Source organism: Mastomys coucha, unplaced genomic scaffold (genome assembly GCF_008632895.1).
Source record: "Mastomys coucha isolate ucsf_1 unplaced genomic scaffold, UCSF_Mcou_1 pScaffold23, whole genome shotgun sequence".
Lineage (NCBI taxonomy): Eukaryota > Metazoa > Chordata > Mammalia > Rodentia > Muridae > Mastomys > Mastomys coucha.
Window position 1 is genome coordinate 112461941 of NW_022196906.1, and position 19071 is coordinate 112481011.

Consider the following 19071-nt stretch of genomic DNA (forward strand, 5'->3'; position numbering starts at 1 on the left):
AGAGGAAGGCTGGGGCAGAGACGGAGAAAGACAGAGACAGAGAGACAGAGAGTGAGACACAGAGACAGAGAATGAGACAGACAAACACAAAGATGAGAGAGAGAGAGAGAGAGAGAGAAAGAGAAAGAGAGAGAGAGAGAGAGAGAATGAGAATATAGGTAGAAAGAAGTTGTAATTTCATTTGCTACCTAAGTGTTTTTGTGTATGTTTCCAGGTCAAGGTATAATTTCCATAGACCACACAAACCTCGAGGCTGGAGCTTGGGTTCTGGCATACGTTTGAACATCACAGTTAGTTCTCAGTGTCTTTATCTAGCCAACCCTCCACATCCCAGAGGCAGTTGCTGCCTTGCAAATATTGCTGTTGGTTTTTCTAGAACTTTGCATGAATGTAATTCTGTGCAGGTGTTCAACTCCTGGGACACACACAGTGAAGAGAGAGAAGTGACTCCCATGTGTCTGAGATGTGCATGTGCACACACACACATATACATGCGTACATATATATACATGTACACATACATATACACATATACTACACACACAAGCATACACACATAGACACACATACACATGCACACAATATACACATACATATACACATATATACATGTATACACATGCATACACATACACAAATATGCATGTATATACACATTCATACATATACACATACACATATATATACATGCACACATACATGTACACATACACATAGACAGACACACACACTAAGTACATGTATACACATGCATACACATACACAAATATGCATGTATATACACATTCATACATATACACACACATATATATATACATGCACACACATACATGTGCACATACACATAGACAGACACACACATACACACACTAAGTACATGTTAAAAAAACAAACCTCTAAACTGTGACAGACTTGGCCATTAACCATTTTCTCTTTTTCCATGTATGCTTTTCTGCTGAGAGTACTCAAGCATGCATACCTCACAGTCTGGCGATGTTTTTAACCATGTACATTCAGGCATGCCATGGCCAGCATCCTGCAGGCTCTTTGTGCCCTTTCCCAGGCAGCTGGTGACCTGTAGGGTGATCCTCTTCAGACTTCCTACGAAGTCTGCCATTGGCTTTCCTCGAAGGCTGTAGGAAGATTTGTGATTTAAAAGTTCAAGGTCAAGAAGAGAAAGTGAGTCCAGCTGCTATATCTCAGGGGTTTCCTTTGGGCCACAAGCTGTCAAAGCTGGGGGCTTTATGGATGTTTGTTCCCAGGGGAAATGGGTTTTCCTCAAGGATACAGGCCAGAAGTTTCCAGTCCCTCTGAGGAACTCCATTCTTTGTTGGTCTCCTCAACCTGACCTCAGCACACATAAGAGACCCCCACATTGTTGGGTCCTTGGGGGAGTGAGAACAGCTGGATACTGTCACTGGCATTATAAGGCCTCCACGCTGGACATCACTGTTCATCTCTCCCCCACCCCCCATTTCTACTGGCCTTGGATTTCAGTCCTTTAATCCCTGTCTCAGCAGGCCATGGATCATGGCCAAGCCACCACATTTTTCTAGGCATGGTGGCCTGACCCCACAGGGTGACTCAGCCCCAAAGAGCCATATCTCTTGTCTACCACTCTTGGGAAAAAGATGGGAGAAACCAAGCATGTATATTTCCCAGAGGGGACCTAAAGCTGTGACTCAGACCCAGCAGGGAGGAAGAGGAGTTAGCTGGGGACAGCATGGCATGAGATGCCCCTCCAGGCATTGAGTCTAGAGATAGCCTGCTCTGCCAAGACACACTAACTTAGGGATGTGGGACTTCAGTGTGGTTGAGACCTTGTTTGCAAAAGTGCAAGTTAGAGGCAAAGCTGTGCCAGTGGGTACAGGACTCGACCAGGCTGTGGGCTCAAGCAACAATGAGGAGCGTGGGAGATATTTGCCCCAGAAGCCAAGGAGGCAGGGCTCAAGATTTGTAGGAAGTGGTGCTGCAGACAATCCTAGCTAAGTGATTGAGCTAAATTTCTCTTTTACACAATGCTCAAACCAGTCATTTGGTCAGTCACTCCCTAAGGGTGCTAGAGAAGGAGAGATGGGCACAGGAGGGCATTTCATGTCTCTGTTCCTGTTATCTATCTATCTATCTATCTATCTATCATCTATCATCTATCTATCTATGTTATATACCATGTATATAACATATGAAGGAGCACTTCAGCCTTTAAGAGTATTATATGCTCTTGAGGAAACATGCTTTCTTTGGGCATGCATGTTACGGATAAATGCAAAGCTCACTTCCCGGCTAAATTCAGGAGACAACACCAGAAGTGCGTGAGAAAACGTTGTACAACAGTGTCTCTAGAACTCTCCATCTCGCAAATGCCAAACCCTGTATCTATGGATCACAGCTCCCTTCCTCCCACCCGCTGGTTCCTGGTAATCATCACTTTAATTTTGAAGTGCTCAACATGTCAGATCCTCTTCAGGTAGAAGTAGGCAGGATTGGTCAGCTCCGGTTGGCTTCTGTCATTTAGCATAGTATCCTCAGGGCTCAGCTCTGTCGTAGCATATATGACAGCAGTCTTTTCTTTTTTCTTTTCTCAAGACCAAGTGATAATTTATCACACGTGCACAGCATTTTCTTTGCTCGCTTATGGATGCATGTTTAGGTGGCTTCTAGCTCCTTGCCATTGTGAGCAAAGTTACTACAAACACCAGCAAAGATTTGTCAGACGCCCTACTTTCCATTTCTTTTGGATACATATGTGGAAGTGCGACTATCAGATCATGTGGTAATTTTGCTTTCTATTCTTGGAAATACCTTGCCATTCCGTCCCTGTAAAGTTCACAAACCATTTTGCATTTGGTCAGCATCCAGAAAGTTCCAGAGACAACTAATTGTTCATTTGCTTGTTATTGGCATCTTGTGGTACTGAAAATAGAATCCACAGCCTCGGGCATGCTAAGCACATGTTCTTTTACCAAGCCCCAGCCCCAGCACACTCCATTTCCCTTTTAGTTAGTGGCCATCCTAAAGAGGCAGGCAGGATTGGTCAGCTCGGGTTGGCTGAAAGAGTGTGAGGTGATAGTTCATGATGGTTTGTGTGTGTGCATGTTAGTGTTATTTAAGCCCACTTCCCTTTTCTTTATTGTCTCATTTTTGTCTGTGAAATATTTCTGGGAATCAGACATTTATTTTTTATACTGAAGGTAGGAAGGCATTTTGAGCCCTCAGGAATACTTGGTGGCACAGGATGAGGCCTGTCTCCCTAGGGATACAACCTTTGATTTTGAGATAGAATGGTGGAGGGGAGAGCTGGGACTGAGAGTGAGTCATCTCAACGGTAAAGGGCCTCATCAGGACCAATGCTGGAAAGACCCAGGATGTCAAGCTGGCCTACCAGGCTAACCTTGGCCCAGTGGCTGCCCACCTTGGCTCTGTGGATAATGTGGTTCCTTCTAGTTTCCACCAGGGACAAATGATCCCTAATACAAATGCTACCACAGGATTGAAAGCAAGTCCCTTCCCTTTCCCACTTCGTTCCCACAACCCTGGAGTGCAGAGTTGTTGTCCTCAGTAATAGGCAGGAAGGCTTAGTCAGCCATGCCGCGCGAGCACAAAAACCCAAGTACAGACCAGCAGTAGCATGCAGAAGCTGAGCCCAGCCACTCCTAACTGTATTCTTCGCCCTGGAAAGGCAGAGACAAGGATCCCTGCAGCTCACTGCCAGTCAGCCAGCCAAACTGATGAGATCCAGGTCCAGTGGGAAATTCTACTTCAAAAATAAAAGCTAGAAAGCAAGGGAGGTAGGTACTCTATATCAACCTTTGGTTTCCATATGAACACACACACACACACACACACACACACACACGCGCGCGCGCACACACACACACACAACTCGAACATTCAGAATCACGATCTCTCCTCATCAGAGTTGCCAAACCTCAGATAATGAATTATCTAAACGGCTCAATTTTTTTTCTGGGTGGAAGCAGCGCTTTCCGGCTCTAACTCTGCTGTTTCCTTTCCGAATGTCAGGGCTCTCTCTCACTCTTATATCTGCCTACTTCCCTTGTGTCTTCTTCAAAGCCACCAAGTATGTTCCTGTGACTATTTCTGTCACTGCTTCCTGGTTTGCTGTGTGCGTGTGAATGAGCGCTCCACTGAAATATAACACGTGAAGAAAAGTGCACGGGTCACGAGAATACACTCGAATGAGTTTGCTTTAGGTGGAAATCTGCCAGACAACATTCCCAGCCCTAACCGTGCAGAGCTCTTCCCTGAGCCTCCCAGCCACCCCCAGCTCCAGGGTGGCGTAGCACCTTTGGGAGAATCCTGTGACATCTCAGGCTTGCTTTAGTCCTGTGCCCTCCGTGTCTCGATGGCCAGGGTGTGACCTGACTGTCATTGCAGGCCTGGAAGCATGATGAAGCTTGCCCATCTGTGGACAGCAAGTGCAGGTGTGTGAGGGCGGCAGGGACAGACAGGCATTTGTGACCAAGCCACCCTCCAGGAAGAACATGCTGTATTCACACAACAAAGAAGGCCTTTGAAGAGAATTGGACAATTTTCTTCTTTCAATTCCTTAGGAGAATGGTCAACCCTTCTAACTTGAGTTGTGTGAGAGCTAAGATCTGGGAAGATGGTAGGATCCTCAGTCTTTTCCTAGGGTAGTTTAGAAGCTGAATTTAAATAGGTTATTGCCTCCTGAATCTTCTCCTTATCTCCAGCCCCTCCTTCATTTCCTTCCCCTCCTTCTCTGCTCTCTCTCCCCCTCTATCTCTGTCCCTCCTCTCCCCTCCTTATCTTCTTTCTTCCATCCTTTCCTCCTCTTCCTCTGTCTCCTCCTCCCTCTCTTCCTTCTCCATGTTGTCTCCTCTTCCTCTTTTCCTCTCCTCCTCCTCATTTTCTCCCCTCATCTCAGATCTTGTTCACTCCCCTAAGAGGACACAGTACCTCTGGGCTACTCCCATAGACCAAAAGCAAGTCCTGGCCACTTCCAGGGAATTCTCTTCTTTTCCGTTCTTCCCCACTCCCTGCCCTTCCTTACAACTCACTCCCCAAATCAACCAAGTCGTGATGCTTTGCAGTTCCTCAGAATCTTGCTCTTTTTATACAGGATGCAGGTCAGATGGACGGACACACGTGCGCGAGGATGATCTGGCTAAGCAGTGTTTTCTTCTGACAATTTATATTCAGGGCTCCTTCTTTCTGTTCTCTGGAGTGGGGTCTGTCTTTGACCTTTGATCTCTGTCCTCCCAGAATATTGTAAATTAGATGAGTGTAAAACGCAGTATTTGGGTCTCCCAGGGATTCTCCAAGGTCACTCTTAAACAGTTTATGGGATGGAAAGCAGACAACATAATAAACATCGGGTGACGCTGTCCATGTGTGCAGCTGGCTTCCAGACACACCATGATGAACTTCGGCCTCTCTAACTCAGCATGCTATAGGTAACGAGTGTTCTCAAGCTGTGGGCTGAGTCCTACAGCTAGAATAAGGCTTATTTGCCCAGGAACCGCGTGATCCAAGGAACTCAAATCTACAAACTGTAAGAACTAAGTCAGAACCCCAAAATGAAAAATCAACTACTCAGCCCTTTCTATCTACAGGTTCTGTGTCTATGGATTCCTACCAAGTACAGAGATGATTTAAAGCATATGGGGGCTGGGGAGATGGCTCACTGTGCAAGGGCACCTCATTCTGCAAGTGTTAGGACCTGAGTTCTAGTCCCCAGCACCCGTGTAAAAACCATGTATGGCCACACACTCCAGTAGTCCGATATTGGGTTGGAGAGCAGTGTAGCTAACTCTAGATTCAATGAAAGACCCTGCCACAAGGCAGTAAGATATCACACACACATACCACACGTGAGGGATATCTCTATGTGGAAGTATGGGGCAATTATTAACCTCGTGGTCTTTCCTGTTTCTCACTGAATGCTCTCTTCTCTGCTGCGAAGTGTTTGTTTTTTTCTTTTTTCACAAAGCAAGAGTCAAGTGGGGAGGAAAGATGATATCGTGAAGTAGGACAGACAGCTGACCTGTCACTGACTATCTCAAACATGGCACAGAGCATGGCCAAGCTCAGGTCTGGCAGGGCCGTGCTGAGGGTCTCCTCTGCCTTTGGGCAGAGTGGCTTATCAGGGCCCCCAGTGGCAGCATCACTGGAAGGAAGAAGAGCAAAGAGCTTAGATGATGGTGATCTTATCATACAATGGTGAGGAAGAGCCTGCACAGAGGCCTTGGGTGTCCCATTCCAGCCAGGTGCCAGGCCTCATGGGAAGGCTTACAAGAATAACCAATGGCACCACTTCTCAAGCAGGAATCCAGAATCTTAGGGTAGAAAGGCCTTATAGAAAGATGAGACTCAGGAACAGCTCGATCCAGCCCCCATCTCAGCACTCAACCACTCTCTGCTGCTTAGCGATCCCATGAAGAAAATGGATGTCCTGGACCAATGGCATGACTCAGTGGGTAAAAGTGTTTGCCATGCAAACCCGGTGGCCTGAGTTCAATTCCTAGGACCACATAAAGGAGAGAACCGACTACACAAAGTTGACCTCTGACCTCCACACAGGTGCTATGCTCAAGCCCTGCCATCGCTCTCTCAATGATAACATAGTTTTAAACATTTAGGAAACTGGCTCAGTCACGGTTCTGTTGCTCTGAAGCGACGCCATGACCAAGGCAACTCTGAGAAAAGAAAGCATTTATGTGAGGGCTTGCTTATGGGTTCAGAGGTCTATTCCCTTATCATCACGGCAGGGAGCATGGTGACATGCATGGTGCTGGGGCAGCAGAAGTCAAAGGCAGGCCACCCATTGGCTAGATGTCAGGACACACTGGGGAGATGGATCAGATCATAAAGTGCCTGTTGGGCAAGCACATGGACCTCAGTGCAGTCCTCAGAACCCGTATAAAATGGATGGACTGGTGGAAATACAGTCTAAGTGCTAAGGAGGTTGAGTTCAGTGGACACCCTGGGATTTGGCAGCCCGCCAGTGCCCCAAGCTGAATTGGTGATTTCTGGGTCAAAATGAGAGACACTGTCCCAAAAAACAAAGTGCTAAACATCCTGAGGAATGAAACTTAAGGTTGAGGTGTCGTCTAAGCACACACACACACACACACACACACACACACACACATACACACATGTAGATACACACACACATATACATGCATATACATATACACATGTGCATACACAAACATACACACACACATACACATGTGCATAACCACACATATACACACATAATATACATACACATACATAATATACATACACATACATAGACACACACATCGTACACACTCACACATACACCATATACACACTAAAACACATGCACACAACACATACAACACACATACACACACACACACACACACACACACACACACACACACAGAGAGAAACTAACTAGACATGAAAATCTCTGATTATTTTAAGGAAATTTATCCATTCATCAATGCAAGGAGAACTGAGGCCAAAAGTGAGTGCTTCGCACTTAGGAGAAGGAGCTGGGACTCCCCACCCCCGTGAGCCAGCCAGTACATTTCCCATTACCAGATAACCTCATGCCATACTGGGGCCAGAGGTCATGTTCAAGCATGGAGCAGGGTGTGTTCTTCAGAGCAGTAAGAGCCTCGTCTGTGCTCTGTCTGGTGGCCCCCGGTCCTCTTCATAGAAACTGACTGGCCTCAGTGTGCCTCAGAAGTTTGACTCCATCACTGAAAAACTATTCTCAAAAGCTGGCTGAGGGCTGACCTCTCCTTAAGGGTCTCCTCACTCATCTCCTACACATGACTCTCTCACTCACCTGCCCAAGGGTTTGGCGGCACAGTGGTGTTCATTCACCAGAGTTTGTTAGCGGTTTATTCAAGATGTATGTGTCTCACTGGGCACCAATCATTGCTTCAGTGCAGGGACTGGACGCAAACCTTCACTTCTGGTTAGGGAGATGCCTGCTGAATGTCTGGAGATAAACTGAAGGATCAGGTTCTCCTCTTCCCAATGCCTCTTCCCCTGTCCTCCCTCCCTCCCGTCAGCTTCTCATCCCTCTTTCTTTGCCATGTTCTGTCCTGGCCCAGGCAAGCAGTATCTCTCCCGGGGATACCCACTTCTGTCCTGCCCACCGAAGTCTCTGCCTGGCAGATGAGGGAAACACCACAACTGTGACTAGGATTTTATGCCACACACCTGTGAAAGCTGTACCCTGGCATGCCGTTGCCCAGCCACTGAAATCAGCCACCACTGAATCCATAAAATCCGTTCTCCCCATCACCTCTGGGGCCTGGCCGCCTCTCTGATGTCTTACTTTAGACCCTTCCCACTTGCCGTCTCTCTTTCCCTGGAACTTCCAAACCTGTGTCACTTCTCATGTCCTTTGCACCAAATGCTTCATTCTTGTTCCCAGCGTGGAGGGTGTTGTCCACTCTCTTGGCTTTCCCTGACCTCTGCCTAGAAGCCATGTCTCACTCCAAGACTACTGTCTTCTGTCACTCTGTCTCTCTGCTCAGGCCGAGCCATGATCACTCTTCCTCCCATGAGTTGGTTCTCCATTTCATTTTCTGATGCCTAGATGTGAACTTCATTCTCCCTCCCTCCCTCTCTATCCCTTTAGGCCTGTGCCCATCGTTGGAAGAACATCTACTACGAGACAGACCACATCCTGCCCCATGGATTCTGCTACCTCATCCCTTCCAACCTCCAGGCCAAAGGCAAAATACTGATCCCCTGCTACGAAGGTGAGCGTGGATTGGTTCTCCCTCAGTGCGGTGTCCTCCTTGCTGGGTAACTTCAACAGTGCCCGTCCTCTCCCTCACACCACTGCCTCAGCATCTCTCTGGCTTTCCACATGCTGGTGTGAGAGCAGAGTTCTCTGTCTCCAGATTGACTCTGGAGTCAACCTCATGTCCATGGAAGAGGCAACTGCAAAGGGGACAGTGGTCCAGGCCCTGTCCAGCCCTGCTACTGCCACAGAGACCGTGGTATTCATTACGAAGTTCCAGAGATAAGGTTTAGCCAAGCAGCCAGGCGGTTCTCTTAGCTTTCTGGAATTGTCAGATGCTGTAGGCCTTGGGAAACTTACTATCCTTCTCTAGATCTGAGTTTCCTTATCAGAAAGGCCAGGAACTGGTCCAGGGGATCTCTACAGCACCACTGTAATGCTAGGGTGGTCACTGGACTTCCAGAAAACTCCTGGATGTTCTAGGCTGTGGGAAGAGAAGATCCAGTATCTATAGTCTTAACGTGGCAGAAGTTGATCAACTAGCTCCCTCATTCATTTCTCATGACTTGTACTTCTGACCGTCCTTGAATGTCCTAGAACTGGACAGAGAGCAGTCCTTAGGTCTGGACAATACTTGATATCAGTCAGCTCTTACTGTGTAACAATATATCTCCATGCCAGACGATAATGAACATGAATCTTTTTTTTGATTTATCCAACTCCACACAGGCTGGGCTTAGCAGAGCTTAGTCTGGTTGTAGGTTTGAGTCAGGTCCATTCTACACGTCGCCTTCTGAGACCATGAGCTATGTGGGGTATGTTGTGTGAGCACAGGGTCACTCGGAGTCTCCTGCGATGCCCTGCTTAGAACGGCACATTCTTGGACAAAACAGAGCCAGCCTTTATTGAGGCAGCTGCCTCGGAGCTTTAGATGTGGCCTTTGGGGCTCGGCACTCCCTCTTCCCCTGGTCTAGTTCTGGTGAGCTGAGCCAGGCCCCTCTCTAAGTGCAAAAGGCTCTTTGATTTTTAATTGCTCCCCACTTATGCTTTTGGAAAGCAGTCTCACTGGCCTGGGCCCACACTGCCTTTGGCTTCCCTGGGCTTTCTTAGGTTTTGTACTTGTGGTCATCAAGAGGGATTCTGGCACTCTCTGGACACTGTAAATAATTTTTGTCTCATGGGTGTTGGGGGGGACCCTATGGTACTATGTGGAACCCAGAAGGGCCAAGCAGGACATTCTGTGAACTGTTCACTATAGAGAGGTCAGCAGGGACCTGAGTAGAGGCACTGACCTTCTTCTTGTGTGAGGGCGGGCTGTTTTCATACTTTCATTCTTTCTTTGCTTGAGGCTGGGCCAGATGGGGAGACTGAACTCTGGCCCTGTTCATCTCCATATTGTCCTAAAAACTCATGATATAGCCATGGATATAGCTCAGTTGGTCAAATGATTGCCCAGCATGTGTGAAGTTCTGGGATTTTATCCTCCAGGCCAGCTTGGGAACATGAGCCCCTGTCTCGAATGAATGAATGAATGAATGAATAAGTGTCATCAGTCAAGCCACAGAGAACATGAGCATCAAGCCAGGACATTTGGTTTTCACGTACCCATCTCAGCACTTTCCACACACATACAGCTCACTCACTGGTCCCCAAACACAAACACATGGAACACGCCAGCCCACCCATGTCAGCTGAGCCCTAGCTCACGCGTGTCTGAGTGAGAAATCAACATCATTATCATTTCCATGAGGAATCATAGTTGTTAGGCAGAGGTAGCTGACCGATGTGGGGTTCTGCTTGGGAGCTCAGATTCCTCCTGCAGGGATGGCCTGGGTCTCTTTGCTTTGCATATTTCTTGGCTCCATGATGGTCAAATGGAGCCAGAGAAGATTTGACCAGAGAACACAATAGCAAGACATTTGCTCCACCTGACTTACTTCCTTAAGGACACACACACACGTATTTGAATTTGTACTTTGGGGAAAACAACAACAACAACAACAAACCCCAAAACAAAACAAAACCCCACCACAGTAAGGAGAGGGACCAGTATAGGGAGTACTAGGACCAAGAGCAGCTGCTTAGGAAAGCTGAGGACCGGACAATGGTTCTGTGTTCTTGGATCTGTAAAATGAGAGGGGTGGTGATGCTCAGATTTCTCCGGAAGACTGGGCTAGCGGGGGGATTAGGTGGGAGGCGGCCCTCAGTGAGAAGGCCCGGTCCTGTCCTGTTGGTTTTGGAGATCTCTACTTCCCTGTTTTGTGGTCTAAATGAAACTGACTTTGGCTCCTAAAACAACCATTATTTTCTCTTAATGTGGAAAACTCAGTGACGCAAGCTCCCTGTTCCAGGTGGGGATCACATTATGGTTAAGGACAATGGAAGCATTTAGAGTTTGATAGAACCTTTCAGATGTCATCTAGACCAGCTTTTGGGGTGGATCAAGGTCCAGAGAGATAAGCATGGCTTGCAAGCCTGAGTGGTCACTGTGTGGAGGGTGAGTGACATGGCGGTTGAAACAAAACCCAGGACTCCAAATGCCAGAGCCCGAGTCCTTTCTCTACAGCTCGCTCTCGTTAACACTGACTGCTGATGAGGGTGTAAATTCTGTGTCCAGCTTAAGCGATCAATATTTTTGAGTTCTAAGAGCGGTGTCTGGCATATATCCGCTAGCGTGCTATACGCTGAACATATTACATGTGGTAATATGCTTGTTATATACTAGTGACCCAGGCACTAAGCAAGGTTTATGAGTCATTACAAGGCAAATATCTTGTGTTGAAGGAGTAGAACTCATTTAGTTGTGTTAAGTGGCTGACGAGCATCAGATAGACAAAAGCCAACACACACAGTTCCAGAAGAGAGGGAAATGGGGCATTGTGGGTAGAATAAAGAAGAGAGGGGAGTATGTGAGGAGAGAGTGGGGACCAGAGGGACAAGGGAGTGCAATAGTGGAGGAAGGGATATCAGAAAAGCGTGAACTAAATATATACAGGAGGGATGGGGAGATGGCTCAGTGGTTAAAGGACTTCCCATCCAAGTGAGGGCCAGAGTCTGGATCCACATATACATGCCACATGATGTGGCACCCCCCCGGAAGGCAGAGGCAGAGGGATCCCCACAGAAGACTGGCCAGTGAGACTTATTTTGGTGAGTTCTGGGTTTGATTGAGAGGGCTTGTATCAGGGGAAAGGGCTGAAGAGCACTTGAGCATAATTTCTGATTATTAATCTTGGGCCTTCATCTGCATGTACATACATACATGCACACAAATACATCAATACACATATGCACATGCACACACATACATATGGAAAACATACATGCTTGAAAACATCATAATTAAACTTATTTTTTTATAATAATTAGAACATGGATTAAAAATCTAAATCTTCCAATTGCATCCCAGTCAAGGAGGCATCAAGATGGGCTTATTTCATTTTATGATTGAGGAATTTGAAACCTACTTAAGGCTTACAGTCTACTGAGGTCAGGGAAGTGAGGGGCAGAGGACCGTACTGTGAGCCATGGCAGCCAGCAGGGCAGGGTCTGGACAGACTCCTCCTTCCAGGTTTATTTCCTGTGCAATGGTGACAGATGCATGAGGGCCGAGATGGGCTTGCTGGGGGCTACTGTGTCACACTGGCTCCCTTGGTGCAGTTAAAGGTCTTGCCAGTGCAATGGATGCTGGCAGGCCTCCACTCCTCTTTGGGCTCTTCTAGGGAGATCACAGAAAATCCCAGAGGACAGTGCTCACAGAGCCTGCCTGTTGCTCTGTAGTGATGGCTCCTTGCTGGGCTTCTGGAGGGCCAGCTGTACCGTCTCCTGAAAGATTGGAAAGTTAGTTTGGGAGACTAAACTTTCTAGGTCACCTTTCTAAAATGTCTCGAGCTTTTTTGTTTTAAAAAAGTTTAATTCTTATGTGTCTGTGTGTGTGTGTGTGTGTGTGTGTGTGTGTGTGTGGTGTGCTGTGTGTGTATCTCCGTGTATGTGTGTGTATATGAGCAAAGGTGCCTGTCTGACTGGATCAGATTTCCTGGAGCTGAATTTACAGGTGCTTTTGAGTCTGCTGAATTGGGTGTTCCATGTTCCATGAGAGCAGTATACAGTCTTAACCACTGAGCCACCTCTTGGGTCCCTCAAGCTTTTGATTTCGTCAAAAAACACTGGTCTTGGGTTTGGCACAGGACATTTCTCATGGCTTCTCAGCTGCTTCCTGTTAGATGAGAGAGGCTCGCAGAACATCCTGTTGGAACCAGGAAATACAGAAGGAATTGGAAATCAAAAAAGAGTAGGACATAAACTCAGATAAACTCACAGTGCTTCCCTACAGCAACACATTGAGTCTACGCCTGTCTCGACCACGGACAGTAAATCATTAATCCCACGTGTTGTCTTTGTAACACATGTGGGAGAAGATAAGAACTTAACGGGCATGACTTGGGTAGATTACTAGAAAAGCAGAGTGTGCACTATCCAACATTAGTTACTTAAACACACCAGAATGCTTTTAAAAGAGTTATCTTATTTTAAATTGTGCCTGTATGTGTGTGTATGCGCGTGCGCACACGCTCATGTGCAGTGTATGTATCATGTGTGTCTGTGTATGTGTGTGTGTCATGTGTGTGCCATGTGTGTGTCATGTGTGTGCCGTGTGTCTCTGTGTGTGTCATGTATGTGTGTGTGTGTTGTGTGTGTGTCTGTGTGTGTTGTGTAGTGTGTGTGTGTCGTGTAGTGTGTGTGTCATGTGTGTGCCATGTGTGTGTCATGTGTGTGCCATGTGTCTCTGTGTATGTGTGTCATGTATGTGTGTGTGTTGTGTGTGTCTGTGTGTGTTGTGTAGTGTGTGTGTGTCATGTGTGTGTTGTGTGTGTGTCTGTGTGTGTCTCTGTGTGTCTCTGTATGGGCATGTACATGTGAGTGCAGTGCCTTTGGATGCTGGAGGTCAGAGGTGTCAGATCTCCAGTCACCACAGCGGGGTATTTAAAGTCTCTGCAAACTAGAGCAGCACATGTGATAAAATCAAGTACAGACACTTCTTTTGTCCTTTATCCTTGAACCCACCAAGGCGAGAAGCCAGAACTCGGCATGAGACTGTAAGCAACTCATGGTTTTTATTGTGATGGGGAAAAAATATCTCATGAGTCTGGGGTGACTTGAGAGCAGTCTAGAAGAATTACAAAAAGTGTTCTCTGACTGAGAGAGAGGCTGTTAGAGGACCAGCTGCTAAAGGCGCTCGCTGCTGACCACCAAGCCCCATGTTATGGAAGAAGAGAATTGATTCCTATAAGCTGTCCTTTGACCTCCACATGTGTGCAGTAACATGTGCGCGTGCCCTTGCCCTGCAAACAAACAAACAAACAATAAATAAATGTAGATATTGTTTGCTAGTAGCAGTGACAGTACCATTATATTTCAGGATGTGGTGGCACCAAACATTCACATAATTGACAGTTTTGACTCCTCCATTCTGATGAGGTGACATTGCACAGGCTTGAAAGGTCCCGTGTCCTCTCCTGTAAATTGAGGTGATCGGTACCTCCTGACAAGGGATTTGGGGTGTTTTAAGTGCCCAATACCTTCCAAACTCAATAAATGAGAATTTTCCGATTAACTTTCAGACATTTTTCAATTGTCTCAGAAAGTGTTCAGTGGATGCCTCTTTAGTCAACTGATAATTAAGGGCAGAGAGCTGCATTGCATTAAAATGATCTGAGGAACTGGGAAGGTTCATAACTGCTTGTTTGCGGAGTCAGGTCTCACTATGAAACTGGGACTAGTCTTACATTCTCTGCGCTTCTCCCTCAGCCTCCCAGCTGCTGAAGTTACAGGCACACACCACCGTGCCTGGATTATATTTTCTTAAATAGCTTTGAAGATCTTATCTGTGTAATCCGGTTGTTAAGCTTTGGCTCTGGTTAAATAGAAAGGATCTGAGGTTGTGTGCAAATGTTCTTAAATCTGAATTTTAAGGGTCTGAATTGATCACATTTTACTGTGCCTTAAAATTGATTTCAATTCTCAGAGCAGCCGAGCGTTTATTTCCCATGTGGGTTTCTTAAGGCTGTGGTCATTCCCAGTGTAAGAACCAGACCAAGGCATTCAATTGTGAGGACATTTTTTTTTCTCTCTTCTTAATGCTGAAGGGCAGGACCCCACAGGGGATAAAAATCAATTATGATCCATTTACAAATCAAAAGCAGCCGACGTTTGGGTGTGCATTTCTTTTGTTTTTAGAAGGAATTGTAAAAGGCTACGCACATCCACTTAAAGATTCAAGAAGCCCCTTCCAGTTTTATTAAATAATGAGCCCTGCTTTGACAGAGGGCTTTTTGTTTTCCAAAGAGCTTTTGCAAACATTACCTTACTTAAATAAATACGGTGAATTAAACAGTAAGATGCTATTCTGTATTTTATACAGTTAAGAAGAGGGTTCTGGGGCTGGAGAGATGGCTCTGTTGGTAAAGTGCTTGCTGCACAGGCATGAGCACCCTGCTCAATCCCCAGAGCCCTTTTTTTTAAAAGTCAATTTCAAAATGCACACTGGATTGCAGCTCTGAAGCGGTTCAGAGGAGGATTGCTGGAGCTCACTGCTCGCTGGCCAGACAGCCTAGATCAGTGAGAGACCCATCTCAGAATAAGGTGAAGGGTGACTGAGGGAGACCCTGCTCCTCACCTCCACATGCATGAGTGCACACACACATATACATGCACACACACTCACACTCAGTCTCATATACACGCATACTCATGCACATACACACTCATAATCTCACGCATACACACACTTACACACACTTATGTACACACAGTCACAGTCTCTCTCTCACACACACATGCACGCACACACACACATACATGCACGCACACACACACACACACACACACACAAATGGAGACTGGCTCCACAGGACAGTCAGAGCTGAAAGGAGGTCAGAGGTCTCTGAAAATGACCCTGGGGTTCATGAGTCTAAGTTCTTCTTAGAGCCAAAACCTTTAGACAAAAATGGACCCTATACCTCAAATAAGTTTGCACACGTTGTGCGGGATTACTGTTTAAATTGTGTCTTCTAATGTTACAGATGCCCACAGTTTCTTAGTCTCTTTAAAAGTGTCCGGGTGACTAAGTATCTTGAGGGCTGTCATCTGAGAAGCACCCAGATCAGAACTCACCTGACAAATACTTCCAGGTGCTAGGAGGTGGGGTGGCCACTCAAACTTGTAATCATACTTACGAACACAACATTCTGGGGTCAGTATTTTGATACAGAGTCCTGCTATGTGGCTCTTACTGCCCTGGAACTCTCTGTGGAGGCCAGGCTGGCTTTGGACCTGTGTCAATCTCCTAGCTTTGGACCGGTGGCAATCTGGCTTTGGACCTGTGGTGATCTCCTGGCCTTGCCTTCTGGGTGGTTACAATTACTGACTTGTGTTCCTCTGTCTGGTCAGTGTTCATCTCCACAAGAAAACTGGGGTCCAGAGGAAGCTGATGAAGGTCTTACTGAGGGTGTATTAAGCACAGAGAAGGTTGTTGGACCTTAAAATGAAGCGTAGGTTTCCCTAGATGGCCTGTTTCTGTTGGCGTGTTGATTCCTTTGTGATCAGTGGGGGCACAGGGAAAGACCCCCAGTTACCACGTTATGAACCTGATAGCTGTTCTGAACATTATAGACTTTTAGGATCATGCTTCAGTTTGTTGGTTGGTTTGGTTTGGTTTGGTTTGGTTTGGTTTGGTTTGGTTTGTTAGATGTAGTCTAGAGACAAGCCTTGCAGTCACTGAGAGCAAACATCATTAGCCTGGTGAAACTTAGCCAGAGGCAGGTCTGCTCTGCAGCCCAACTCCCTCTCAGTTCCCCACATTCAGCGTTGGTACTTTAGCGGCTCATGTTCTATCACTGGTTATGACATGAGTGTGTTTCAGCCACAAAGTCGAATTCTATTCAGCTCTCAACTGGAGCTCTCACTGAAATGTGACTGTCTCATGGCCAGGGCCACTTTTTCTGGAGGGAGAAAATGTAGCCAGCGTGGGCCAAGCTGGGTAGGTGCTTTGTTGTTATGCAGCTTGCAGGTGGCGCTTCTGAAGTGGGAGGAGGAGGCAGAATCCTGCTCTCTAATCCCGAGTGGAAGCAACCATTAACGGGTTAAAAAATGCTTATTTTTAGTTGTGTGTGTGCCTGTCTGCATGTGTGTGTGTGTGTGTGTGTGTGTTTGTATGTGTGTAGATAGGTATATGCGTATGAGTCCAGTGGCTGTGACAGCCAGAAGCGGATGTCGGATCCCCTGGACCTAGAAGTCCAACTCTAGCAAGAGCAGTCAGTAACTGCTCTCAACAGTGGAGCCATCTCTCCAACAGCCTTCCCTTGTACTTTTTTTTTATTGCCAAAAATAACATAACAATGAACATTGTCACCAGTTTTGAAGTGTACCTCATTCTTAGTCACACTGGGCAACTGTCTGTCCACCTCTCTCCAGAAGTCTTTCAGAGTCCCTAACTGAAACCATCTCTGGTCAACACCAGTTTCCCATCTCTTTCTTCTCCAGCTCCTGGCAAGTACCAGCCCACATTCTTCACGCATTTGCTTACTCTGGGTGCAAGCGGGATCATCCAATATACAACTTGCTCACTTCATTTAGCCTGGTCTCCTCAGGGTATACTCATGTCATAGAATGCATCAAAATGTCTCTCAAGGCAGTGTAATATTCCTTTGTAGCCATACTGTAATATTTTAAACAACCCATTTGCCTGTGATGGTAAACCTTCCTCAAGAAAAACAGTATGAGAGGTGGCCAGAAATGGGTGAGATAGATACCAACAGCCGCACCCTCCGCAGCTGACTGAGGCTAACACAGCAGCCGCATGGCTTTAGCTGAACTGCTGGCTGGGAACGATGTCGCCCTGACCTGCAAAATGAACGCAAAAGGTCAAAACTATTAAATATTCTCTGCACTTCTTTCCTTCCCTTCAAACGCCCTTCTTGCTTAATCGCTTGTCGCAGTTGGCTTTCAGGACTTGCCACAGCCCAATCGGGAACTGTTTCAATAAGTTTTCCTCTCTTCCTCTCTAACCTAGCTATTTATAGCATAACCCTTATTTCCCACGTAGACGGAAGTCCATCAGAACGGAAGGTAGTTTATCTTCTCTTCCCTTTGGGGGAGGTAAATGCTGGTTTTATTACTAATGGCCTGTCTACTAATAAGCCGGACCCCTAAATTTTTGCTTTATCTTCAGTTACTGAGAGATTTATCACTACTTGGTGATGTTTGGAAATGATTTAAGGTTACAAAGCTATTTTCCCAGATACTTTATTTTCTAGCTGAGCTGAAGAGCTGGAAAATGACTTTGGGATCAGTGTGCTAAGAGGGGTTTTGGGCAGGAGGTAGGTCTGAGATTAATGTACCTACTGTGTGAGCATGAGCTGATTCCAGATCCTCAGCACCCAGAAAAAGACCAGGGTGGCACCTCATGTCTGATACCTGCGCTGGGATGGGAGACCCAACAGTCACACTAGCTACATCCCATCCAGGAGCTCTGGGTTCTGTAAGAGATCTTGTCAAAAAACAGAAAGTGATTGAGGAAGACGCCTAAGGTAGACCTCTGGTACATACATGAGCAAGGGCATCTGCATACATGTGCACACATGTGCATACATGTGCACACATGTGCACACCTACACACTAGCCTTGCCAAAAGCTAAACATAGAGCTATCATATGAGTAGTATGCTACCCTATTCCTGTCTGTATACACGGCCTCTACACCCACAGAGATGTCTACATACACATTCACTGTGGTGCCAGTTAAAGAGCCAAGGAATAAGACAGACTAGACGCCAATCAAAAGAATACACATAGAAAGGTATACATACATACATACATACATACATACATACATACATATATATGTATAAGTATGTGTGTGTATCTACATCTACATCTACACACACACACATACACATATATATATGTTGGGCAATTAAAAAGTGAGATTCTCTCATTTAACACAAAACGGATAGAGAGATCATCATTTGAGTGAAATAAGTCAGACTTATAAAGACAAATTGCATGCTTTTGTGCTCTTTGTGGGTTGTCATAATTAGTTTCTGTCAGTTTAGCACAAACCTAGACATAAGTCAGAAGAAAGAACCTCAGCTGAGGCATTGCATCTTCAGATCGGCCTGTGAGCAGTCTGTTTCTTGTCCGCTGATGGATGTGGCTCCAGGCTCCAGCCTAGTGTGAGCAGTGCTTCCCAGGGGCAGGTGTCTTGGGCTGAGCGCCTGGCGGTGGTGGCTCACGCCTTTAATCCCAGCACTTGGGAGGCAGAGGCAGGCGGATTTTTGAGTTCGAGGC

General features: G+C 46.4%; 1 protein-coding gene across 1 annotated transcript in view; it reads left to right on the top strand.

The window, feature by feature from the left end:
- The window catches only part of Itga9 (integrin subunit alpha 9), a 312929-nt gene that overhangs the window by 23786 nt on the left and 270072 nt on the right, over positions 1 to 19071 (top strand). The window contains exon 4 of the mRNA XM_031345861.1: positions 8618 to 8741. Within this exon, the coding sequence (XP_031201721.1) occupies positions 8618 to 8741 (124 nt within the window). The remainder of the gene's footprint in view (positions 1 to 8617; positions 8742 to 19071) is intronic.